This window comes from Cervus elaphus, chromosome 6, assembly GCF_910594005.1.
Source record: "Cervus elaphus chromosome 6, mCerEla1.1, whole genome shotgun sequence".
NCBI lineage: Eukaryota > Metazoa > Chordata > Mammalia > Artiodactyla > Cervidae > Cervus > Cervus elaphus.
Window position 1 is genome coordinate 15,146,319 of NC_057820.1, and position 27,069 is coordinate 15,173,387.

The following is a 27,069-nucleotide window of genomic DNA, read 5'->3' on the forward strand; positions in this document are numbered from 1 at the left end:
GGTTTGATCCCTGGGTTGGGAAGATCCCTTGGAGCAGGAAATGGCAACCTACTCCAGTATTCTTGCCTGGAGTATTATTCTGTGGACAGAGGAGCCTGGCAGGCTACAGTCCATGGGGTCGCAAAGAGTTGGACACAACAGAGTGACCAACACTTCCACTTTCTTTTTCAAGAGATACTCTAGTAATTTGGAGGCAAAAAATTCTAGAATCAGAAAAACATTTTCCCAAGTTGTCTGAACACTTCTCTCCTTCATTAATTAACATTCAGCTATATTTATGAAAATAACACTAGGCAGTTAAATTTTTATAAATATTGAGGGAAACTAGTCAGGAATTATGTTCAAGGGGAAAAGTATACAATCTAACTTAAAGGTTCAGAAGGAGAAATAGGCTTCTGATAAAATGATTTATTAACTGTTCGTACATGGTGGAATACATACTATGTAAAGTTCACCCTGTGTCACAAACACAAATGTGAAGTTTTCTCTTATGTAATGTAAGACTGTAATCTAGAAAGCCTGGGTTCATGTGCATGTGGAAGGCAGAGTAACGGCTCAAAAGATGTCTGCATTATAATCCCAAGAACTTCTGAATATATCTTGCATGGCAAAAGGAATTTTGCAGGAGTGAGTAAATTAATGACCTAGAGATGAAGAGATTATCCTGGATTATCTAATGTAATCACAAGGGTCCTTATAAATTAAACAGGAAGGTAGGAATGTCAGAGTCGGACAGATACGATGCCGAAGGGTGCTGTGATCACTGGCTTTAAAGATGACTGAGGGCTATGAGCCAAGAAAGATGGCCAATGTCTAAAAGGAGGAAAAGGCAAGGAGATGATCTTCTCCTTTGGAAGGGATGCAGCTCTGCTAACACTTCGATTTTTAACCCAATGAGACTATTTTATATTTCTGGCTTCCAGAACTGTTAAGATAATTAACTTGTATTGGTTTAAGCCACTAAATTTGTAGTCATTTGATAACAAGACACTAATACATACATTAAAAAAATTATTTCCATTATTAAGTGAAAGAAAAGTTGCTATTAGCATTTCTTGTAATGGGAAATGGTCAGGAGGTATAGTGGATGCGACGGTCTATGCCCCGTTGGTTGTAGACATGAGGTTCTGGTAGGACGGACTGTGTTCCAACTCTGGGAATCGGCCAGGATTGGCCAGGGCCAACCAATATATTCTCATTCCTTTGGCTCATCAGGACTCGCCTGAATTTAGGTCTAAGGCAATTGACATACAGTCCTTGCTTTACTACGATGATCAGTGAGACTTGTCTGAAGATTGGTCTGGACAGTGTGGGATGCACATGAGTCATGAAACTGACATAGCCATTTGACTATCATGAAGGAAACATGTAATCTTTACTAATTCCCCATCCAATTAGTCTGTGAATTACTAATTCAGGAATATCTTTAAGAGAGTCTAATGGCCTGAAATGCATGTGTGCAGAAAAATCCATGAATAACTATGGTGTACCTTGTAGCTTTCAGTACCACCGAAGGAAGTGACAGGTCCAATGTTCGCTTAGCTTCCTCCAGAGTCATGCCCTGTGTGCTGACTCCGTTCACATAGTGGATGATGTCTAAGAGCTGGAGATTACCCTCCGTGGCTGCAACTGACCTTGGATTGATATCACTAACATACACCACTTGATGAAGACTGTCACGACCTCCAGATAAGGAAAAACCTTCAGGAAGTAGAAAAATATTTGTTTCTTTAGGCTTAACAGGATGTAGTTTTAATCTATCCAAGAAAAGTCACAGTGCCCAAAGTCTGAATTTGCATTACCCAGCTCCTCTCTGTTGCACGTAAATGTGACATCAGGTAGCAAATGAGGCAGCACTGGCATCCTGGGTAATTCCAGAACTCGGCCAAGAACTAATCTGACTGTCCTGGGCGCAGCTCGGAGTAGGTTCACTGCATCTGTGTGAGTCATGTTTGTAACATCTGTATCATTAACCTACAGAAACGAGAAAGGGCCAAAGTGGGATTACAGTTTTTGGAATACAGGAGTTGCCAACAAAATACAGTAATTTCTCTAACTTTTCATACAGTCTATTTTAGCCAGTAGGAGATTCACAATGAAGAGTGGTCTCTTGGGACACTTTCCTGGTGGTCCAGTGGTTAAGAATCTGCCTTGCAATGTAGGGGACATGGGTTCGATCCCTGGTGGGGGAACTAAGACCCACATGCCATGGGGCAACGAAATCCACGCACTGCCACTAGAGAACTTGCACACTGCAATAAGAAGCCCGTGTGCCACAACATGAGAAGCCTGCACACTGCACTGAGCAAAGCTCCACATGTGCTGCAACAAACACCCCAGTGCAGCCAAAAAAAAAAAAAAAAAGAGGCTTGTCTCTCGTTTACTAATAATCTTCTTTACTGTGGAAATCATGAGCACAATGACCACGTAATTATAAATGAAATAATAATGTTATTACTATTGCTAATACAGATGATATTACTTTGCCAATATAGAAAATTTACTCTTAGAGCAGTTTAAGAAATTTTCTCTTTCTGAGACTCAAGATTGCTTGTTTAAAGTCTTTCCAAACTATGACTGTATAAAGGCATTTATTTTTAAGAGGTGGAGAAGGAAAACATAAACAAAATGGAGAAACAGAGCATTATATCAACTCAACCTTCGAGCTGTTCCTTCTGCGGCACTGGCTTGATCTCTGGCCCTGCTGCAATGCTGTCACCTCAGTCGTGTCTGACTCTTTGTGACCCTGTGGACTGTAGCCCGTCAGGCTCTTGTGTCCATGGGATTCTCCAGGCAAGAACACTGGAGTGGGTTGCCATGCCCTGCTTCAGGGGGTCTTCCCCACCCAGGGATCGTGAATTGCGTCTCCTGCACTGGCGGGCGGGTTCTTTACCACTAGCACAGCCTGTCCAGCCACATTGGCACAAACACAGTCTGCTTAAATGTCTTACCTTGATGAGCCGGTCCCCAGGTCTCAGCCTCCCATCACTTTTGGCTGGATCCTGAATGACATCATGAACGTAACAACCAATGCTCTGATTGCCTTTGGTTACTGTGAAGCCCAGGCTTCCTTTTTCCGACTTATTTAGGGTAATCAGGAGTTCTACCTCCTAAGGAAAGAAACAGTGATTCTATTTTGCTGTACAAAGAGAAAGACAACTATTCTTTCCATTGATTAACACAGGAGAAAACTAAACCTTAAAAGGTTGCTAAACTTGCTCAAGTGAAGAATGCAGGTAAGTATGTCCAGTTCTAGACAGAAGGTACCCCTCCAACCTCCTGCCTGCCAATGTAAAATAAAAGTTGGGTTTAAATTCAACATTATGTGCTTGTCTGGTGATAGCTGACCCAGAACTTACTCAAGCTTCAATTCTTATATTTTCAGAATAAACAAGAACAAAAACCCATGCCAAGAGCAACAGAAGAAAGCTTTTCTTGAGTAAAAACATGAAGTCTGGGTGATTAAATATCACAACTTGATGTATTTAGTTGTATGAAAAATTTTTCTTTAAGATTTCAACTGAGGCACAAGGGTTCCTTAGGGCTTATAGGCGTGATGACAGATTTCTAAGGAAATCATCCAAAGATTATTTTCACTCTACTGCTGAGAATGAAATTGAAGATGTAGGTGCTACACACACACACACAATTATAGGGAAACAAAGTGCCTGGAAAGATTAAAGTGTTTATGGGTTTTGACTGGTGATGGTTTTAATCTGTTCCTTTGTTTTCTAACTTTTCTATAATAAGTATTTATTACTTAGATAACAAAAAAAAGTATTAAAAGGGTGACTTTGAATCAGTGTTAAGGATATTATTCTTTTTCTTCAAATTCAAAAAATACTATATCAAAAATTGGAACTACCAAAAAATTTAGAATTCGTAAAATTTTTTTCAAACAATTTTTTTCACCTTTTACATTTGAAATTAAAAACTCCAAGTGGTCAGACAGAATGACAGAAATGACAAAACTCAGATTCTCTTTTTCTTCAGATGACTGTGCTATCACTGTTTATGTCCAAGGGATATTAGTTTTATTGGAAATGTGACTTCCAAAGTGAATTTGAAAGTTTAGATGTTCTAGGGTTATTAGTATAATACAATGAAAAGGATTCCATTTCAGTTCAGTTCAGTCGCTCAGCCGTGTCCGACTCTTTGCAACCCCATGAACTGCAGCACGCCAGGCCTCCCTGTCCATCACCAACTCCCGGAGTTTACTCAAACTCATGTCCATCGAGTAGATGATGCCATCCAGCCATCTCATCCTCTGTCATCCACTTCTCTTCCTGCCCCCAACCCCTCCCAGCATCAGGGTCTTTTCCAATGAGTCAACTCTTTGCATGAGGTGGCCAAAGTATTGGAGTTTCAGCTTCAGCATCAGTGATTCCATTTAGGCACCCACAAAACAGTGTGGAAGAGAATGAAATTACATTCAAACTTGGTTAAAGAGTAAACAGGTAACTCGTCAATTTGGGAAATAATAAGTACTGGGTTAGGTGCTCTACATATGTTATTTCATTTAATCCTAACCAAAATACCATGAGGTTACTAGTCCCATTTTACAGCTAAAACTACTAAAACTCAGAAGAATTAAGTAATTCATTCATAGCATCTGCCAAATTACAGCAAGTCACTGGGAGAGTCAGGACGTATATCCAGGTCTTTTTGTCTTTTCCCTGAATTCTTAGCAGAGAAACATGGCAGATATGTTGTCTATTTACTGAGCATAGCTTTGAGGCTGATCTAAAGGACAGCAATTTCCCTAAAGGGAAGCTGTGTATAACTACATTTTACTTGAGAAAATATAGAATGTTCTTCATACAAAGGAAATAACTCACCAGTTCAAAGTCTTCAAGGTGGTTTTCCAAGTCATTTTTCAAAGATGTCAAGCTTTCTTGTCTAGTTGGTTCAGAAGTGTGATGTGTATGATATTTATCCATTGCATTTATGGAAACAGATTCTGATTGAGATTGACAGCTCTGCCCAGGAGTTACATCCAGTGGTTGAGGGGAAGGAGGGTTACTGCAGAGACAAAGCAAGACTATTTTCAAACACATTGCAATGCCAGTATAGTAAGTTTGTACCACAGATAGAAAATGCTTAACAAACATTTACATCTGCTTTTTAGTGAGGTCATTTTAGTCTGATTCTGGACTATAAATTTACTTCACATCTGTTAAATGCTAATATTACTGATTTTTATTCTCTGTCGATCTCTTTAAGCTGCACAAATCAGTGAAAAAAGTTAAATATATTTTTGATTCCCAGTTGTTAATTTTGGAGCTGAGGCTGAAGCTAATGTTATCAGAAGCTTAATGTATGTTTCAACATAATAAGAAAAAAGAAATAAAGAGCCTTACTCTTGTAGTTATTTTGGATGACATCATAGAAAAAAAATAAACAAACAATAAAAAACTTGAACAAATACAGTTGAACCTGAATATACACAAAGTGAAAGAAAGTGAAAGTCGCTCAGCTGTGTCCAACTCTCTGTGACCCCATGACTGTAGCCCGCCAGGCTCCTCTGTCCATGGGGATACTCCAGGCAAGAATACTGGAGTGGGTTGCCATGCCCTTTTCCAGGGGATCTTCCCAACCCAGGGATCAAACCCAGGTCTCCCGCATTGCAGGCGGATTCTTTACTGATGGAGCCACAAGGGAAGCCCAAGAATACTGGAGTGGGCAGCCTATCCCTTCTCCATGGGATCTTCCCAATCCAGGAATTGAACCGGGGTCTCCTGCATTACAGGCAGATTCTTTACCAGCTGAGCTACAAGGGAAGCCCAATATCGACAATACCTGCCCTCATGTTCTGACTTATTAGGTATTTTCTGAGGATAGTAAAACATGGTACAAATGGGGTCTTCGTGACTCCTGAGTGTGTCGTGATGACGCTGCGCCTGTGACATCATGCTGCTTAGAGTCTGATGCAAAGCTGAACTCCAGCCGATATCCGGTATCTTTGCCGGAGCCTCCGCTAAGTCGTCCTCTCCACCCCCACTGCTGCTGGAACTGTCTCTCCTGGATGCGGACGTGCACGGGCTCCTGGTCTTGTCAGGCATCTCATTTTCATCTGAGCTGGTGCCTTGCTCCGCACACGCTGTCTGAGGAGGGTCTTTGCTGTTGTTCAGGGGTACTTGGGCTGGAGAGTGCAGCGGGGTCTGTAACAGACACATTTAAAAAGATCAGAGTGACAACTTATATTAACATATTTTCACTTAGGTGAAAATGAAAAAAATTAAACATCAGTACTTCCTGTTAAAATATTCAATTTTTTGATAAAAGTAATTTATGCTCATTAGAGAAAAAAAATCGTATGTAAAAGTAACAACTATTTATATTGTACAACTTGTACTTTCATTCAGAATTAGAGTCATAGTATATATTGTACTTTGTATCTTGTTTTCAAAATTTAGGTTTCTACCATGAGTATTTTCTGAGATCCTTAAACATGCTTTGCAAACAGCTGCATAACTATATAATAATCTTACAATTGGCTACAGGTTTTTATTGGATACAGATTTCTTTCTAGCTTTTCACTATTAATAGAAATCTAGAACTTCTTTGTATGTAGGTTTTCACCTGAGTTTCTCATTATTTCCTTGCAATTTTCTGTAACAGAAATAGAATTTTCTATATTCAGAACATAAGATGTTTTTAAAAGCCTTGTTAAATATTTCCAGATTGCTTTCCAGAAAGATTGTATCAATTTATATCCTCAAGAACTGAAAGAATTTCTCAGTTCTTCCTATCTGATGCCGAAAACCAATGCAGTCTCTTAAAATGCCATTGACAATGCACCTTACAGAAATGTTAGTTTCCTGTTAATGTCTTTATAATACTCCCTCCTTCTCCCCAATATAATGGTTAAAGTTTCTGGGGCCAGACACTACTGTCTTTGACACCCAGTGATCATGTTCATTGGTAATGGAACACTATTTTTAGTAGACAGGCCAAAGGCTTTCAATTAGATTATTATTCACTTATGTCTGGGTTCCTAACTACCAGTATGCAATTTATAAATAACCACCAAAATAGATTTTGGGCCTTTTAGCTATTCCTTCACACAAGAGAGGGAAATGGATAAACATATTGCCTACTCTGTGATTCCCAGTATTAAAAATTAAGGCAAAAAAAAATCTTAAATAATTCCCATTTTCATCTAAACTAACTCAGAATGAGGATTATATTTTAAAATTCAATTCAAAGAAATGGACAAAAGGTTTTTGTAACCAATATTTAATGTCTTTTTCTACTTATGTTTGGAAAATTAATTCCCCAAATCCTAGAATCAGAAGAGAAAGAAGAGAAAGTGAATTACTTCATATTACTTTTTCTACTTATGTTTGGAAAATTAATTCCCCAAATCCTAGAATCAGAAGAGAAAGAAGAGAAAGTGAATTACTTCATATTATAAACATCAAATACACTCACAGGTTATGTGACCCATGTAAGATAATACTCCTAGCTAAAGAATGAACTAGGAAACCCAGGAGATCAATCAACAATGAAACCACTACAACTGAGTTAATCACTCTGTTGACATGCTACAATAGTGTGAAATACTTTTTCTTAGTCTCACCGAAAGAGCAGGGTCAATTTCTGGAAGCACCCCAGGTGGAGGTCTACAGAGGAGCAAGGATACTTCTGGAGACGTTCCCCTGAGAGCAGATATGACCTCCTGGGGGAACCATGAATGAGAAATGAAGACACGGTTAAGCCATTTCATTCTGAAAGGCTGATCTGTCTCATTGAAAATGCACTCCACATGCTGGGGGCTCACCTGTTGAGACAGTCCTTTCAAAGAGGCTCCATTCACTTTCAAGATAACATCTCCCACATCAATTTGTCCACTTTCTGCTGCTGGCTGTCCAGGAAAGAGCTTTTTAACCCTTACTATGCTGGTGTTCATTTGCTCGGGTATAAGATTATCCTCTCGAGAAAAACTGAATCCTAGGCCTGAGCTATTTTTCAGCAATTTCACCTCAAATGTATTCTCTGGAAAAAAAGGTATCAAAAAATGTAAATATTCTTAACAGGCTCTCACTATACATGCATGTATAAACATATATACTTTTGAATACATTTTTAAAAAGCCCATTTCCACCATACTCACAGCTTTTTATGTACTTATTGCACTCTTATTCTATATTCAAATCCTAATTCACACTCTGTTACTAAGAAAATTTAACTTATTGAACTGAGCTGCATAAACTAATAGGCTGCTTGATTAGAAAAATGGGTTCTGAAAAGAAGGTTCTAAAAATGAAACTGTGTCTTAATTCTGTATCTTTTATAAGACTGCAGAATGACAGAGAAAAAGAGGGAAAAATCCAAGAAAGCAGACAGAGAAATTCAGGCATAAAAGGGACAGGTATGATAAGAAGAACAAATGACAGAGAAGGGTTATGGGGAAGTGGATAGGTGACCTAGTATTTAGGTGAGATATAATTTAATTCAGTAAAACTTTAAGGCATGATGATAAAATTCTCATCAACAGAATAATAACCAGGAAAGCATGAAGAAACATATTTAAAGACAAAGTAATGGAAGAAATAATGGAAGAACAGAAGGCAGTAAGATTAAGTGGATAAGCTAATCTTATTTTCATAATCAGGAAAGATGATATAGGTTGGGCTAATATTTTCTTCTTATTTTGGGGATTAATTCAGTGTTGCTGAAAGTTGTATAAGCAAAGAAAAATCTAAAATAAAGACAAAACAATGCTTATGTACCACCACTACCGTTTATAAAGGACATTTATACCCATCAAAAGGAAGACAGATAAACTTAGAATGAAGAGTACTTCTGTATTATGAATACATTTAACCTTATGAAAAACTCACTACATTAGTCTTGATTTCCTTTTTTCATTATGAGTTAGTGACATACCCAATTTTACTACCAGTTAGCTGGCAAAGTTTGTAAGGAAAACCAGTATCTGGGAACTGTTAGTGACTTTCTATTCAGACTTAGCTTCACAAGTCCATAAAATCAAACAGAAAAATAGAAAATATAAGAATCAAGGTTTCATATGTGTTTGAAGTCATTCTCAGCAATTATTTATATTTACTTTTTTCTCTTACAAATTTTATTTTGAATTTTACAACTATTTTAGGCACCACTAAATGACCATTATCCGTTTTGTGCCTGATTTCATTAGCCAAAGCCTTTCAGACTTCAAGAGCTACAACTGTGTGTGTTCCCCCCCCCTAAATTCAGTACAGTGCTGCCTTACATTATTATTTATACTTGACAAGAATAAAGAGATCCAGTATGAATTATGATCCAACATGTAAAGATCAAATTTTGAATAATCCAGGAATAAGTTTAAAGTGAGATGACAGCCTCCCAAGGTCTGACCTTCAGTAACAAAGCTGTAGTCTTTGACATGAGTCATCTTCTTCATCATTTTTTCTGGGGCTTGACCTTGGGTATCCGGATCTGAGAGGGTACACTGGGGGACATGTTCTTTGGATGCTGGAGACTGTCCTTTTTCTAACAACAGATGAACCACCTGTATAAATAGAAGAGTGCCTTATTAACTGAGAAGAAAGTTACATAAGAAAGTAAATAAGTTTTTAGGACTTTGTACAGTTGGTGGTATAAAATCATTTAAAGTAACTCTCTGGTCTACCAAAACACAAGTAGAGGCAGGAAAAAACAGACAAAAGCAAGGGACTAAAAATGTCAAAATCAAGTTTTTTATTATTTTCTGTATAAAGAAGATAAATGACTAGAAAGAAAAAAATTCCATTATAAAAATAATATAAACACATTTTAGAAAATTCAGATATTAATATAAAATCAGATAGCCATTGGGAAGCTGCTCTATGGGCACAGGGAGCTTAACCCAGAGCTCTGTGACAACCTAGAGGGTGGGATGGGGTAGGAGGTGGAAGGGAGGGTCAGGAGGGAAGGGACACACGTGTACCTGTGACCGATTCATGATGTTGTACGGCAGAAGCCAACACAATATTGTAAAGCAATTATCCTCCAATTAAAGATGGAAAAAAAGTCATTATTATCCTAATCATATAAAGACCATTATAAGTAATTTAGTAAACTCCCTGACTTAAAAATGTATTAGAACAACGTGAATTTATCCTTTTGGTTGAAGGATACCTAGAAGTGAAAACCACTAGGTATCTGTGGATGTTTATGAAAAAAAAAAAAAAAATGTTAAGGCAAACTCTCCCCTTCCTCCTGGCAGATCTCTGGTGATATTAGGGCTAAACGTGATATAGAAAGCCTGCTTCCACAATAAAAATCTTCGTCATAATATTTGCTTCCCAATTTGGAAGGAAAAAAATATGAGCATGTTTACTTACATTAATTAGGCTTTGTTTCTTGACTAATAAATTTGGAGATCTCAGTGAAATTGGTATTATTCACACATTATTATGTTCTTCCGAGGTATCTAGAAAACGCTGGTATAATGATCTCTTACCTGTCCTGTATTTCTCAGTGTTTCCACAGCTTGCTTGTGGGTAGCCCCTTCTAGACTAACTCCATTCACAGCGAGGACACGATCACCTATAAATTAGGCAGTAAAGATGAAAGAAGCAAGTCATAAAATGAGGATTCTACATGTTCTTTAATACCTTAAGGTCTTGTTTTGTAGTAATTTGCTCGAGAGAGACTCAGACAAATTCTGGACAAAAGTCTGTCACAGAGTTTCTTTAACACGTACTTAATTCCTTTCTCTACTCTACAGCTAATCTTAGATATATTTTCAAACTGGATATTATATATACTATAAAATCAATTTTAATTATGAAAAAAAATGACCCACTGAGCTACAAATGTAGAGAGATGGGAGGGAACTAACCTAGTTAGTTCTTATTAGAAATGCAGATGTCACTGTTTTTTAGAAGGGCACTACCCCTTTCCAATTCTCTGGAAATTTGCTTCTTAAAAAGTACAAAGCATGAACTAAAACAAAATATTTTCTGATACTAGATAGAGGATGGGCTTTCCTGGTAGCTCAGATGGTAAATAATCTGCCTGCAGTGCCTGAGACCTGGGTTTGATCCCGGGGTTAGGAAGATCCCTTGGAGGAGGCCAAGGCAACCCACTCCAGTATTCTGGCCTGAAGAATCCCCATGGACAGAGAAGCCTGGTGGGTTACAGTCCATGGGATTGCCAAGAGTCAGAAACGGCTGAGCGACTAAGCCCAGCACAGAGGATAAGCTGGAAATAAGAGTTTTTGGAATCATATCAAGGAGCTTTTTCATGTTGTAGTCTTAAAATAATATGTTCTTATTTTATATTATGAATAATTTGAATGTCTTCATCAACTTTCCCATTTCTTCTTTATTTGTTGACATGATAATCCTTATGTAATTCCCATACCCACAAACACTCTACCTTTGTGAATTCTGCCATCAGACTCTGCTGCTCCCTTGGGAATAACGGCTTTCACATAAATGCCACCATGTCTGACACTGGTATTCACACCTCCCTAAGTGGAAAAAGACAAATAACGTTTTGTCACATGAAAAATGTCCCACTCCGTCTTTCAGGTCTGAGACCTAGAAAGCATTTCATTCATCAGCCAAAGCAGCAGCACCACATTAGCACATGCAATTACTTCAACACCCAAGAATATTTCTACTAAGTTTTCCAAATGTGAATGCAGCTACTTTTTAGAAACATTCTTTATACAGAAAATAATGACATGCCAGATCTTTGCCTGGACGAGCAGGTACTCTTCCTTTTAGAGGTCTATACCATGCATTAGGCACAAACGGCAAGCAAAATCCAGCTGTGCGATATTAGTGTGAGAATATAACTGTCAGAAATAAACAGCATATGAAGTAATATACTTCAGATCATATTTGCTAATCTGAAAGCAAATCTCATGAGTCAATGGAAAATTTTCTTTTCATTTTAAAAGGTTTTGGTATAGAGGTTGTGCTACAGAGTAGGTGAGATCTAATGAGTAGATGCTCTTGTGGATATCCAGCTTTTATTTCCCTTCACAGTAGGAAGATAATAAAATTCTAAAGAAGTTATGGACAAGATAAAAAGGATTACAGTATTGAGAACTGATAGAAAATCAGGTTTTCTTTTGGATCTCTATGTTAAGAGTGCTATTTCTACCTTATTTCTAAATGGCTTTTCATAACAAACAACATCCTTCAAATATAAATGATAATATTACAGTTTAGGGTACAGTATATTAATAGAATTCTAAAGCAGTTTCATCAAATAGTGTATGCTTATATTTTAACTTCTTTAAAAGTATTACACATATTTTTGGGAACTTCTAATATTAAGCTACTAATCATATTTACATGCCAAGATGTATTATGAAGTGAAGGGCATATAAATATATATTAGACTTTAATTATTCCATGCTGATGAAGAAGCTACCAAGTATATACAAGACATACTTCTCAATTTTATATTTTTCAAGTCTTGTATTCAGATTAAACAAATATGAAATCTCTGGGGGAAAAACAGCATTTGTCTAATTTCTTTTAAACCACAGGAAAAAGTGACTAGAACACGTAAGTTTTTAAAAAAAAGTCTTAAGATATAATTCAATTTAAAATTCTGCAAATATTTGACAAGTCTCCCTTTTGAAGCAAAATAATTCAAAATAAATTGGCATACGATAGGCTGCTGGAAATGGAGAAGAGAAAACATTTGAAAACCTTGTCAAACAGTACCGTGACACTTATCCCCAAGCTGTTATCATTTTTAGCCAGTTCAACCTCAAAGATATCTCCAGGTTTAGGAGGTGATGAAGGAAAAGTTTTAAAATTCATTTTGTTGGATGTATTCATGGAGGAGGAAGATTCCTTAACAAAGAAAAACAAACAAAAGCATTTCTTGTTAGAGTCAAACTGAATTATTAATGGAAGATCTTTCTCTGCTTGAAAAATTAAGTAAAAGCAAGATATTAAAGGATAGAGTAGACTCAAAAATGATGAAGGCTGGAAAAGATCTTAAGAGTCATCTAATCCAGTGCCTTCAGAGTTTAAAACTGAGGAAATTGAGACCTAGAGCTTAAAGGGCTGGCTTCAGGTAAAAAGACATGGCTGAGGGAAGCCCAGAATCCAGTTCAAACCTTGGCTTTTACATGATCCTTATCCAGTGCTTTTTATACACTCAAACTTAGAAAGCATTTCTATTTCCTTTTAAATAAAACCCATATATATCATATAGTAGCTTTTAACTTGGGCCTTTAGATGAGTAGGCCTCAAGTTTATTTTGCTAATGTTTAAATCCAATACAAACATAGGCACAACAGCTAAGCCCAATCTATAAGAACATATCTCTCTCAGGAGGAATGCTGGAGACATTAATGAGGAATGTTTTTCAGTGAACAAAGGGCTTAAGGTTCTTTTCTGAAACCACTTGTGAAAATGGGTCTAAATTATATCATGTCTAATATTTCTAGGAAACGGTCAATTTTCTATGTTATTGTTCTTATTATCATACATTCAGAACTTCAGAGTAATTTAGGCTGTTAATAGTAAAGTCAACTGTCCATTACATGAATTACTTAGGAACAATTTTTTCAGATATTAAGTTCTCTTATTAATATAAATATTAAGTATGCAAGAGAGAAACAATTTATAGAAAACAATCATAATCTGGTTATTCATTCTTTTGTGTAATCACGAAGCAAGTTTCCAGAATAATAGCCATTTTGGAATTAGTATTCAAAGCTGATAATTTCTCTGAAAGTTAGCATCAAATGCAGTAGCAGTTAGTAGCATCATACATAAATGATTTCTCCTTTCCAGAATAATGTACTCTGTTCATAGTAGATTATTCTGCTCTATAATACATTTGCTGTTGTTTGTTTTGTTAAGTGGGGAAAAAAAAATAAAAACCAAGATTCAAATTAAACGGTGCCTTTTTTGGTATGTGATGATCCTGACTGCTGGAATAAGTGGCTTCATCCATGTCTGAATCTCCACGGTCAGAGTAATCCGGTGCATCAGAAATGCCTGTATTTTTAGCTTTGCTTCGGTTACTGTCAGTAGAAGTCCACTTTTTCTCCGTAGCTTTGGATATCACGGATGGGGAAGGGCTGCCACGCTGCGAGTCCTGCCAGCTGCGGTCACCTGCATGGCTGGCAAAGAACCCATTGACCTGGCTCTGTGACAAGCTGGCACTTTCAGTCCTGGAATCCTGAGAGCTCAGGCTTCCCTCCCGAAGGCCGCCAGACAGCCCAAACGAGCTCTCTGGGATGTGCCTCGCGGTGCCCCGTGGCCAGCAGTGATCCTCAGAAGAATTTGCAGTGTTGTCTTGCAGGTGGGAAGGCTTTTTCATGTAGCTTTTCATGCCGTTGGCCACGTGCACAGGAGGGGAAGGCACTGAAAAGTCAAAATCCATCCATGAGAATGACAGGTCAGTGACACACGCCTGGGCTTACATACATGTATGATGTTCCCTGTAGCTGCTGGGAGGATTTTACGCAGGATAACATGTGCACAACACCCGACCCAGGGCTTGGAATCATGACAAGGTCCCACAAACACTGAAGATGCTTTCTGTTTCCTTTGCCTCCTCTTTTGGTGGTTCTTTGGGCAGCTTCTATGGGAATGTATACCCACTTCATCTGAACTCATTTCCATTCCCCAAGACCTGTTTCAAGTTAAGTCTCCTCTGTGAAGCCTTTCTTAATTCCCTATTCAAAGGTAACTTGAATCTCTAAAAATCCTTGATCCTTATTGATTGGTTATTTATATACTTGTTTTATACTGTCTTAACAAACTGCATGTTTTAGACTCCAAGTAATTATCAAAGAAGGTAATTCCATACTCCTTACATACATAGTTCTTTTAAAAAGCCACTTAGGAAAGCTTTCCTAAAACAAAAATCACAAGTGACATGTGTAAAAAAATTATAGATAATACATATACGTGGAATCTAGAAAAATGGTACAAAATTATATGGTCTTTTACATATATGCATATTTTACATACATATATCTTTTACACATGTGCCTTTTACATACATGTCTTTCACATTTCTGATATGTTGGCATCCTTTCCCTTTTATAAACAAGTTCAAGACAGGATTTCATAGATAACTGTTATATAAATATATTAATTGGGCAATGATTAAGAATTTTATTTCTGATTTGGCCTAAGATGTGATAGAACACACCAAGTACTTGGAGTTTACTCAAGTGATACTGATTCTGCACAACAAATCATTTTTATGTGTGTAAAGAGGAATGCGACAGAAAATCTTAGAAGTGATGAATGAAAGACTTGTACTGATGCATAAAATAAAGCAATCAGAACTACACATATTAAATTTCCAGAAAGGAAATAAAGCTTAAATCTAATTTATATGTCAAGGTTCTGAATTTCTGTGGGAACTGGAACAGAATCCATAGCTCAGAGACATCCACAGTGTTACCTTTGGATAGCTTTTCTTTTGGCTGAGAGATAACAAGGGTCACATCTTCAGGTGCATTTTGCAAAATTTCAACTGCGGCATGGTGGCTGACCCCCTCCAGACTGACACTATTCACAGATATCAAACGGTCTCCTGTAAAAACAGACAACCCAGGTCTTCTACAGCAAAGAGAAATTCAGGCTAAATCTTAGAAATGTTTCCTCCCCCTCATTATTTTTGTTTTACCCAACTTCTACTTTTGCCATCTGTGCAAATTCACTGTCAATAAATACTTCAAAGTGAAAGTGTTAGTCGCCCAGTTGTGTGTCTGACTCTTTGTGACCCCATGGACTGTAGCCTGCCAGGCTCCTCTGTCCATGGAGTTCTCCAGGCAAGAATACTGCAGTGGGTAGCCATTCCCTTCTCCAGGGGATCTTCCTGACCCAGGGATCGAATCTGGATCTCCCACATTGCAGGCAGCTTTACCATCTGAGCCACTAGGGAAGCCAGTAAATACTTACAAAATTCCCTAAATTACCTAAAAATAAATACCTGGCTTTAAGCATCCATCCAAGTCAGCTGGTCCTCCAGGAGTAACTGAACTAATAAATACACCTAGATCCAGTCTTCCCATCTTTTCTCCACCAATAATTTGAAATCCTGTAAATCAGCACATTAAAATAAAATGTTCATGGGGAGGGGCAAGATACGGATTAGGAGACTAAAAGGTATAAACTACTATGTATAAAATAAATAAGCTATAAGAATATATTACACAGCACAGGAATATAGCCAATATTTTATAATAACTATAAAAGGAATATAACCTTTAAAAATTGTGAATCACTATGTTGTATACCTGAAACTTACACAGCATTATAAATCAACTGTCTCAATAAAAAAGTAAAAATGAAAATGTCTCATGATATTGGTGCTTTCAAGGACTAATGATGAGTCTGCTGGACACACAGAAGTGTACAGACTCATACTGAATATGACTTAATAGGTAACACATGTGAGACAGGACTTAAATCTGGTGGAAACATTGCTTGTAAGCATTTCATCTTTGGCATTTCCTGACTGGGCAAGTGGGAGAAGGGGACTCAGGTAGGCAGTACCTCAATGCCAACGTTATGCAATTGACCTTTTCGTTCTGAATTCTCACAGACCTTGAAGAATCTGTGACTTACCTAAGCCATACTGTGCATCTTTTTTCAGGTTAACCAGGGTGATCTCCCTTTCTGGTGAAGATGCTATGCTCCATCTTTTGTGTAGCACATCTATGGGGAAATTTTAAGATACAATTAACATAACATGGTTAGGCATTGAGACTGTCTGCTTGTTCCAATTTAAATAATAAAGCTCACTATTAAATTGCTCAGTCACTTTATAATCATATTTTAAATAAGATGCTATTATCTATCTGCTGATAATGAGTTATAGTTTACCAAATGATTATGTTATTCATTTATTCCTTATAAATGGTTCCCTGTGAAATCAGTATATTTTAGTTACAAACGCATAAATAGATCTCAAGAAATTTAATGATTTGAGCAGGTTTACTCGGTTAGTACAGGTAAGAACAGAACCTTAAACTTAGGTTGTTACACTCTATGTCTTTCTGTAACATCATAGCTGACCTCCTGAATTTGACAACGCTCAATATGTTATAAAAAATCTACTAATAAGTGGCTGGCATTTCTACATGTATGAGTAAAAAACATTCATGGTAAATTCAAGGTTTACGAAGAGACAGGATTAATTCTTTTAAATCTAATGACTTGGCTGGCACATTTATATTCTCAAAGGGCTTCAATTTATTTCTTATTTTATTTATGGAACAATCTCATGAGGTAGACAAAGAGATTTTTAGTCACTTTTTAGCAGATAAGGAATAACAGTTCATGACTTGCTTAAGATTATAGTGGGCATCACTGCCCAGCAAAACACCTTAGGGACTTGATAAATGCTAAATACACTGAGTGAATGTTGGCATCAAAACTAAAATTTATTTTTTCTTATTTCCACCTTTTTTTTTTAAGCAAGTGGATCACTGAAAAGTATCTCCTAAATTAAACCAATAAATATGCCACGTAACTGTCATTTTATTAAAATTACTTCATTTAGTTAGCAATCAGAGCATGTGAAAACACAGAAATACACACACACACTTCTTGTTATGAGTTAAAATGTGTTCCTCCACCCTTTCCACAAATAAATGTGCTGAACCAGTAACTCCTAGTACTGCAGAATTCATAACCATATTTAGAGACAGGTTTTTAAAAAGATAATTAAGTTAAAAGGAGGTGTCTAGGGTGGCCTAATCCAATATGACTTCTTCCTTATAAAGAGGGGGCCTTCCCTATTGGCTCAGACGGTAAAGGGGCTGCCTGCAATGAGGGAGACCTGGGTTTGATCCCTGGGTTGGGAAGATCCCCTGAAGAAGGAAATGGCAACCCATTTCCAGTACTCTTGCCTGGAAAACTCCATGGACGGAGGAGCCTGGTGAGCTACAGTCCACAGGGTCGCAAAGAGTTAGACACGACTGAGCGACTTCACTTTATAAAGAGGGAACGTGGATATAGACATGTGTGCACAGAGAGAAAATCATGTGAAGACAGAATACCTCCATCTGCAAAGTCAAGCAGTGGTCTCAAGAAATCAATGCTGCTGACACTTTGATCTCAGACTTCTAACCTCTAGAAGCATGAGAACAAATCCATGTTGTTTAAGCCTCCCAATCTGTGGGACCGTGTTATGGCAGCTCGAGTAAATTAGTACATTTCTTAACATCAACTGTAATTTAATAGTTGACACTTGTCTGTGTGTGAGGAGGTGGTAGTGGCCACAAATGAATTCAACACACTCAGAAAGACATCTGTTTAAATCTGCAAATTTATCTCTAAATAGTTTTTAGGCATATTGAAACTTTTTGAAAATTAGAGGTTATTTGCCAACATATGACTACCCATGGATTTCAAATTGCATTATTATGTTATTAATAATAACATGTTACAACATGTACTAATGCTTAAACGATGCAAATGTGATAGTTCATATTCTAGAAATAGACTCCTTTAATTTCAGAAAACCACCACCACCATTAGAAGCTCTCTGAAGTGAATTAATCTTGTCCCTTAAACACCAAGGACTAGTGCAAGCTTGACAGCCTCCTCTAGTATATGTGTCTCTATTATGTTGTTTCTTTTTGACCAAAACTTAGTTATCAACTCAGCTATAATCAACAGAAGTAGTAGTAGTTCAATATTTCTAACTAATGAGATATCAAAAAAAGGAAAAAGATCCCTGGACAATGGTGTGAAGAGCCTTATATATTGGGTTTATATAGTTATTGTCTAAATTAATATTATCTAAGTGGCTGATATGCTGCCACTGCGGCTAAGTCGCTTTAGTTGTGTCCGACTCTACTTTCATCCTAAAATAGATGATTAATTTTCAGCTAGAGTTGAATAAAAAATACAACAGAATGAAACTGATAAAATGAAACAAATACGGGATGAAGTCATGTTAGGTATTAAATGTAAACTTTTATCATCACCATTGTGAAGACAGAGTCCATTTCCTTTATGCAGTGTGTTTCTCCCTTTGATTATAAAAGTGATCAATATTCTGAATGTTTTTAAGCAGTATCTGCTACAAGTCAAAGGTACTGATTCAAAGAATAAAAATGCCATTTCTTTATTTTCATTTCCAACAATATGTACTTACAAGATTGGTTATTTACACTACTTATTTGGCTAAAAAATATGTGTGTGCATGTATATAAAACATTTCCTAGGTAAACAATATTGGGATATAAGTACACACATACATACACTAATTATGCAATTTTTTTGGTATTTATTTCTCTAACTAGAAGCAACACATTAGGCTCTCTATATTCAAGGATTCATCAATGAGATTTGAATATTCATTCACTCAGTTATACTTTCAAATTTCAAATATTGTGTTGGCCAAAAAGTTCGTTTGGGATTTTCCAAAACATCTTAACAGAAAAACTCGAGTGAACTTTTTGGCTAACCCAACATCTGCTGAATAATATTCCTGTGAAAGTCCCTCATTAGGCAGTTGGAGAAAATAAAAAGAGATAATATAAAAAAGTGATAATATATATGAAAACTGCTAGCGTAATAAAGTTGGCTCAGATCAGAGCTCAATCTGATCAGGCTAGAAGAACAAAGATTTAGTTTGATTGATTAACAGAATGTTAACCACTCAAAGAAATATTTGTATCACGAAAGTATGAGTCGGACCTGTAAGAGCAGAGAGATTTCTTCCTGCCAGAAATAAAAGACTTCAGGGACAAGTGTGCACATGTGCACAGTCATGTCCGACTCTTCATGATCCCATGGGCTGCAGCCCGCCAGGCTCCTCTGTCCATGGAATTTTCTAGGAAAAATACTGGAGCAGGTTGCCATTTCCTTCTCCAGGGGATCTTCTTGACCTGGGGATCAAACCCACGTCTCTTGCATCTTCTGCATTAGCAGGCAGTTTCTTTACTACTGTGCCATCTGGGAAGCTCCTCAAGGACATGAGGTACAATTTAATAAGTGGATTATGTAGATGGTATACATGTACAACATGTAGAAAGAAAAGAAAGTGAAGTTGCTCAGTTGTGTCCGACTCTTTGCGACCCCATGGACTGTAACCTACCAGGCTTCTCGGTCCATGGGGTTCTCCTGGCAAGAATACTGGAGTGGGTTGCCATTTCCTTCTCCAGGAGATCTTCCCAACCCGGGGATTGAACCTGGGTCTCCCGAATTGCAGGCAGATGCTTTACCGTCTGAGCCACCCTGGACAATCAGGTAAGGCATTAACAAAAGCTGAGATGGATAAAAGGTGGAAAAGCTTCTGGGAAGATGGCACAGATCAGCTTGGTTAAAATACAAGATGAGTCAGGTGGAGTTGAAAATTATTTTGGAAAGTGAAGCTTTGCTAACCTACTCTTTATAACAGGGAACCACCCCCGTCATCCTGACTTATTAACGTGGGGACAGAGGAAGGATGTCGGTGTAGAGCTACATGTTAGTAGCAGTACTGTGCACATACTGAATTTATATTTATCTTGTATTCTATTCACATAGATGTTCAAAATACTTTTCTGTTGGCTTAAAAAAAAAAAGACAAGTATCTGGAGGTATATAGTACATAAGAACCCAACTAAATTTAAAGATACAGAATTCAATGAGGATTAAATAGAATTTATGAATCACTGAAAGTGAAGAGCCAGACATTTCAAGACATTTCAAGTACCAAGACATTTCTGAGTTATTTTAATTACTGTATGGAAATAAGCATTAATATTCAAGGTAAATATTTTTTATATCTTTAAAATAATTTTCTTTTTTCTGTGGCCACAGCAAATTCTGCAAATATTTTAATGTGAAAAAGAGGTTCAAATAGAAATTTCCACTTCTTTAAGTAATACATGCTGGTGTTATTCCCAATAATGTTTACCTGTGAAATATCTTAAGAACTGATACATGTATAATTTAGAAATTAAAGGTACACTCTCTGCATTAGAGACTGTTTCAGTGTTGCCTTTCTCATCTCTCAAAAGGTTCATGAGGATCTATCAGTTCCCAAGTAGAATAATTGTAGATACTAATGATAGATACATATATGAGTAAGCTATCTGAATTTCCTAGTAAAAACACTTTTCAGATAAGGCCAAGGCCATCTAATTGATTTAAGTGAATCAATAATTCTTTTGCTAAGGAAAATTATTTTTTTCTGATTACAGATACAGACTCTTGTCAATTAGCAAGCAGCTCCACAAAACTCGTTCTAAGAGGAAATGGACAAAAGGTAGAGGAGGCTCCTGATAAATTCATCACTCACTCTAGGGAAAAAAGACCCATTTCAAACCCGGAGGTGACGGACCAGCAACACTACATTGGTATAAAAACAGAGAGGGGTATTATTCATTGTTATATCACCGTATACACTAACTGCTCTGGTGGTAGAAGCAGAAAATCATGATGGAAACTTTGGTGTTTTGCTTCTGTGACAGCACAAATTAGCTATGTGAAATGGAGCCACATAACACTTCAGGGACATATTTAACCCATTCATAGACTGAAAGGCTTGGTTTAGATAAAACTTCTTATATTTTTTTCAGATAAACTTTTAACTTCCTTTCAGTTCTCAATTTATCTGACTCTATATTTTCTTTCTGGTTAATTCTCCTATCTGCTGAATTCTCTGTGAGCACTTTGGACTTTTATTTTTCATAATCTTCAACTATGTATGTATCCTAATTAAACTTTAGGTGGAAAAAAAAAAACCCTAGCATTTAAATTATACTGGTTCTTGATATCTGACTAAAAAGTAATCTTTTAATCTCAAATAAACAAGGTAATCTACCAGATTAAAAAAAAAAAAATTCCCCTAACCTACTATAAAGGGAACAGAAAAATAACAAAGCCCAAAGTCAGCCGAAGGAAGAAAATAATAACGATCAAAGAGGAAGTTAAAAGAGGAGAAACAACTAACACTGTGTGTGCTCAGTTGTGCCTGACCCCTTGGCAGTATCTGAATCTCCGGTCCTGTGGACTGCAGCCTGCCAGGCTCCTCTGTCCATGGGATTCTCCAGGTAAGAATACTGGAGTGGAACACTGGACGATCCTTCAGGGGATCGTCCTGATCCAGGGACTGACCCTGCATTCCTTAATGTGTCTCCTGCTTTGGTAGGTGGATTCTCTACCACATGCCACCTGGGAAGCCCACCAGAGAGATACAAAAAATCAGAAGGGAATATTACAGTTACGTGCCAACAAGCTAGACAACGTAGAATAAATGGAGCAATTTCTAGAAACATACAGCCTGCCAAAATTGAGTCAAGAAGAAATGGATACTTTGAGCAGACCTACCACTAGCAGGACAATTGAATTTGTCATTAAAAAATTCCCAGCGAAAAAAGTCACGTGGAACTGGAGAGTTCACAGGAAAATTCTATCAAACACATAAAGAAGAAATTACACCTATGCTTTTCAAAGGATTCCCTCAAAATGAAGATGACAAAATACTCGCAAATTCATTCTAGGAGGCCACCATGCATTATTACGGTATGAACCAGACAAAGACACTACAAAATAAAGAAAATTACAAGCCAATATCTTTGATAAATACAGATGCAAGCATCCTCAACAAAACATTAGCAAGTCAAATGCAAAACTATATAAAAAGGATCATGCACCATGATTTATTCCAGGGACACAGGGATTGTTCAACTTTCACAAAACAGTCTGTGATATACCACATAAACAAAGGGAAGGATAAAAAGCACATGATCATCTCAACAGACACAGAAGAGCATTTGACAAAATTCAACATCTATTCATGATAAAAACTCTCCAGAAAGTGGGTATAGAAAGAACATATCTCAACATAATAAAGTGTGTGACCAACACGCTGGTCACAGCTAACACCATATTCAACAGTGAAAAGCTGAAAACCTTTCCTCTAAATTCAGGAACAAGACAAGGATGCCCAAATCTTTCTACTTCTATTCAACATAGTACTGAAGTCAGTAAAGTTGCAGGATATGAGATTAACATATAGAAATCTGTTGTGGACTTCCCTGGTGGCAAAGTGGATAAGAATCTGCCTGCCAAAGCAAGAGACATAGGTTTGATCCCTGGTCTGAGAAGATTCCACATGCTGCGGAGCAACAAAGCCTGTGTGCCACAAATGTTGCGTCCACGCTCTAGACCCTGTGAGCTGGAACTATAAGGCCTGTGTGTCACAACTACTGAAGCTCGGGTGCCCCAGAACCTGTGTTCTGCAACAAGAAAAGCCACCACAATGAGAAGATTGGGCACTGAATCCAAGAGTATCCCCTGATTGCTGCAACCAGAGAAAGCTTGCACACAGCAAGGAAGACCTAGTGCAGCAGCAAAAAAAAAAAAAAAAAAAAAAAATTTTGCTTTTCTATATACTACTAAGGAACTATCAGAAAGAGAAAGTTAAAAAGAAAGCATGCAAACAACAACAAAATTCTCCTTAAAATCACATCAAAAAGAATAAAATACCTAGGAACAAGCTTAACCAAGGATGTAAAAGATCTTCACTCTGAAAACTACAGTGGCCATACTGCTCAAAGCACTTTACAGATTTAATGTAAAAATACGCATGACATTTTTCACAGAACTAGAAGAAATGATCCTAAAATTTATATGGAATCGCAAGACCTTGAATTGCCAAAGCAATTTTGGAAAAAAAGAATAAAGCTATCATCATCTCAGACTTCAGATTATATTACAAAGCTACAGTAATAAAAACACCATGGTACTGGCACAAAGCAGACACATAGATCAATGGGACAGAGAACCTAGAAATAAATTTATGCACCTATGGTTACTTAGGGCAAAGGCTAACAGAGTTTTGCCAAGAGAACACACTGGTCATAGCAAACACACTTTTTCAACAACACAAGAGATGACTCTATACATGAACATCACCAGATGGTCAATACCAAAATCTGATTGATTATATTCTTTGCAGCCAAAGATGGAGAAGCTCTATACAGTCAGCAAAAACAAGACCAGAAGCTGACTGTGGCTCAGATCATGAACTCCTTACTGCAAAATTCAGACTGAAAATGAAGAAAGTAGAGAAAACCATTAGGTCATTCAGGTAGGACCTAAATAAAATCCCTTATAATTATACAGTGAAAATGACAAATAGAGTCAAGGGATTAGATCTGACAGACTACCTGAAGAACTATGGATGGAGATTTATAACATACAGGAGGTGGTAATCAAAACCATCCCCAAGAAAAAGAAATGCAAAAAGGCAAAAGGGTTGTCTGAGGAGGCCTTACAAATAGCTGAGAAAAGAAGAGAAGATAAAGGCAAAGGAGAAAGGGAAAGACACACCCATCTGAAGTTCCAAAGAACAGCAAGGAGGGATAAGAAAACCTTCCTAAGTGATCAATGCAAAGAAATAAAGGAAAACAACAGAATGGGAAAGACTAGAGATCTCTTCAAGAAAATCAGAGATACTAAGGGAACATTTCATGCAAAGATGGGAACAATAAAGGACAGAAATGGTATGGCCCTAACAGAAGCAGAAGATACAAAGAAGAGGTGGCAAAAATACACAGAAGAACCATACAAAAAAGATCTTAATGACTCAGATAGCCACAATGGTGTGATTACTCACCTAGAGCTAGACATCCTGGAATGTGAAGTTAAGTGGGCCTTAGGAAGCATCACTAAAAACAAAGTTAGTGGAGGTGATGGAATTCCAGTTGAGCTATTTCAAATCCTAAAAGATGATGCTGTTGTGAAGTGCAGCACTCAATATGCCAGCAAATTTGCAAACTCTGCAGTGGCCACAGAACTGGAAAAGGTCAGTTTTCATTCCAATCCCAATGAAAGGCAATGCCAAAGAATGTTCAAACTACCGCACAATTGCACTCATTTCACACACTAGCAAGTGAAAGTCACTCAGTAGTGGCTGACTCTTTGCAACCCCATGGACTATACAGTCCATGGAATTCTCCAGGCCAGAATACTGGAGAGGGTCACCTTTCCCTTCTCCAGGGGATCTTCCCAACCCAGGGATTGAACCTAGGTCTCCCACATTGCAGGTGATTCTTTACCAACTGAGCCACAAGGGAAGCCCAAGAATACTGAAGTGGGTAGCCTGTCCCTCCTTCAGCGGATCTTCGCAATCCAGGAAATGAACCGGGGTCTCCTGCATTGCAGGTGGTTTCTTTACCAACTGAGCTGGCAGGGAAGCCCTTGCTAAACACTAGCAAAGTAATGCTCAAAACTCTCCAAGCTAGGCTTCAACAGTTCGTGAACTGAGAACTTTCAGATGTACAAGCTGGATTTAGAAAAGGCAGAGGAACAAGAGATCAAATTGCTGACACCTGTTGGATCACAAAAAAAGCTACAGAATTCCAGAAAAACATCTGCTTCTGCTGCATTGACTATGCTAAAGCCTTTGACTGTGTGGATCACAACAAACTGTGGAAAATTCTGAAAGAGATGGCAATACCAGACCACCTGACCTGCCTCTTGAGAAACCTGTATGCAGGTCAGGAAGCAACAGTTAGAACTGGACATGGAACATCAGACTGGTTCCAAACAGGAAAAGGAGTACATCAAGGCTATATATTGTCACCCTGCTTATTTAACTTATATGCAGAGTACATCATGAGAAACGCTTGGCTGGAGGAAGCACAAACTGGAATCAAGATTGCCAGGAGAAATAACAGTAAGCTCAGAGATGCAGATGACATCACCCTTATGGCAGAAAGGGAAGAGGAACTAAAGAACCTCTTGATGAAGGTGAAAGAGGAGAGTAAAGCTGGCTTAAAACTCAACGTTCAGAAAATGAAGATCATGGCTTCCGGTCCCATCACTTCATGCCAAATAGATGGGGAAACAACAGAAACAGTGAGAGACTTTATTTCTTGGGCTCCAAAATCACTGCAGATGGTGACTGCAGTCATGAAACTAAAGACGCTTGCTCCTTTGAAGAAAAGCTATGACAAACCTAGACAGCATATTAAAAAGCAGAGACATTACTTTGCTGACAAAGATCTGTCTAGTCAAAGCTATGGTTTTTCCATTAGTCATGTATGGATATGAAAGTTGGACCATAAAGAAGGATGAGTGCTGAAGAATTGATGCTTTTGAACTGTGGTGTTGGAGAAGACTCTTGCGAGTCCCTTGGACTGCAAGGAGATCAAACCAGTCCATTCTAAAGGAAATCAATCCTGAATATTCATTGGAAGGACTGATATTGAAGCTGCAGCTGCAATACTTTGGCCACCTGATGAGAACAGCCAACTCATTAGAAAAGACCCTGATGCTGGGAAAGACTGAAGGCAGGAGGGGAAGGGGACGACAGAGGACGAGATGGTTGGATGGCATCATTGACTCAATGAAGATGAGTTTGAGCAAGTTCTAGGAGTTGGTGAAGGACAGAGCGCCCTGGCATGCTGCAGTTATGGGGTCACAAAGAGTGGGACACAACTGAGCGACTGAACAAGAACATGTCAATTATTGTATAGCAAAGGAAGTAAAATATACAACTGAGAAAAGACAGTCTCTTCAATAACTGATGCTTAAAAAAACTGGAATAGTACATGTCAAATAATGAGATTAGAACACTTCCTCATACCATGTACAAAAATAAACCCCAAATGGATAAAAAACCTAAAACCATAAAAGTCCTGGATGAGAACATAGGCAGAACCACACTTTGACATAAACTGTAGTAATATTTTTTTTGGATATGTCTTCTCAGGCAAACGACATAAAAGCAAAAATGAACAAATAAGACCTAATTAAATTTAAAAACTTCTGCAAAGGAAACCACTGACAAAATGAAAAGATAATCTACTGAATGAGAGAAACTATTTTGTAAATATGACCATCAAGGGATAATATCCAAAATATATAACTCATACAACTCAACATAAAAAACACAACCAAAAAAAAAAAAAAAAATGACCCAAAGGCCTGAAAAGACATTTTTCCAAAAAAGACATACAAATGGTCAACAGGCACATAAAAAGACACTTGAAATCAGTAATCATCAGAAACGCAGACTAAAACCACAATGAGCTATCACCTCATACCTGTCAGAATGGCTACATGCAATAAAAGTCTATAAAAATCAAATGCTGTTGGGGGTGTGGAGAAAAGAGAATCCTTGTAC

At 37.6% G+C, this 27,069-nt stretch overlaps 1 protein-coding gene across 10 annotated transcripts in view; it reads right to left on the reverse strand.

The window, feature by feature from the left end:
* The window catches only part of PTPN13 (protein tyrosine phosphatase non-receptor type 13), a 210,786-nt gene that overhangs the window by 29,457 nt on the left and 154,260 nt on the right, over window positions 1–27,069 (reverse strand). For 5 of the 10 annotated variants that reach the window (XM_043906258.1, XM_043906251.1, XM_043906256.1 and 2 more), the window contains 15 exons: window positions 16,560–16,649; window positions 15,922–16,029; window positions 15,391–15,522; window positions 13,873–14,336; window positions 12,678–12,809; window positions 11,371–11,464; window positions 10,451–10,536; window positions 9,364–9,517; window positions 7,784–7,998; window positions 7,583–7,681; window positions 5,800–6,161; window positions 4,839–5,022; window positions 2,952–3,110; window positions 1,803–1,974; window positions 1,491–1,701 (listed from right to left, as the gene is read on the reverse strand). In XM_043906258.1, coding sequence (XP_043762193.1) covers window positions 1,491–1,701; window positions 1,803–1,974; window positions 2,952–3,110; window positions 4,839–5,022; window positions 5,800–6,161; window positions 7,583–7,681; window positions 7,784–7,998; window positions 9,364–9,517; window positions 10,451–10,536; window positions 11,371–11,464; window positions 12,678–12,809; window positions 13,873–14,336; window positions 15,391–15,522; window positions 15,922–16,029; window positions 16,560–16,649 — 2,662 coding nt within the window. Of the gene's footprint in view, window positions 1–1,490; window positions 1,702–1,802; window positions 1,975–2,951; window positions 3,111–4,838; window positions 5,023–5,799; window positions 6,162–7,582; window positions 7,682–7,783; window positions 7,999–9,363; window positions 9,518–10,450; window positions 10,537–11,370; window positions 11,465–12,662; window positions 12,810–13,872; window positions 14,337–15,390; window positions 15,523–15,921; window positions 16,030–16,559; window positions 16,650–27,069 lie in introns of all 10 variants that reach the window. The other 5 variants (XM_043906249.1, XM_043906254.1, XM_043906255.1 and 2 more) reach the window with 2 other exon arrangements.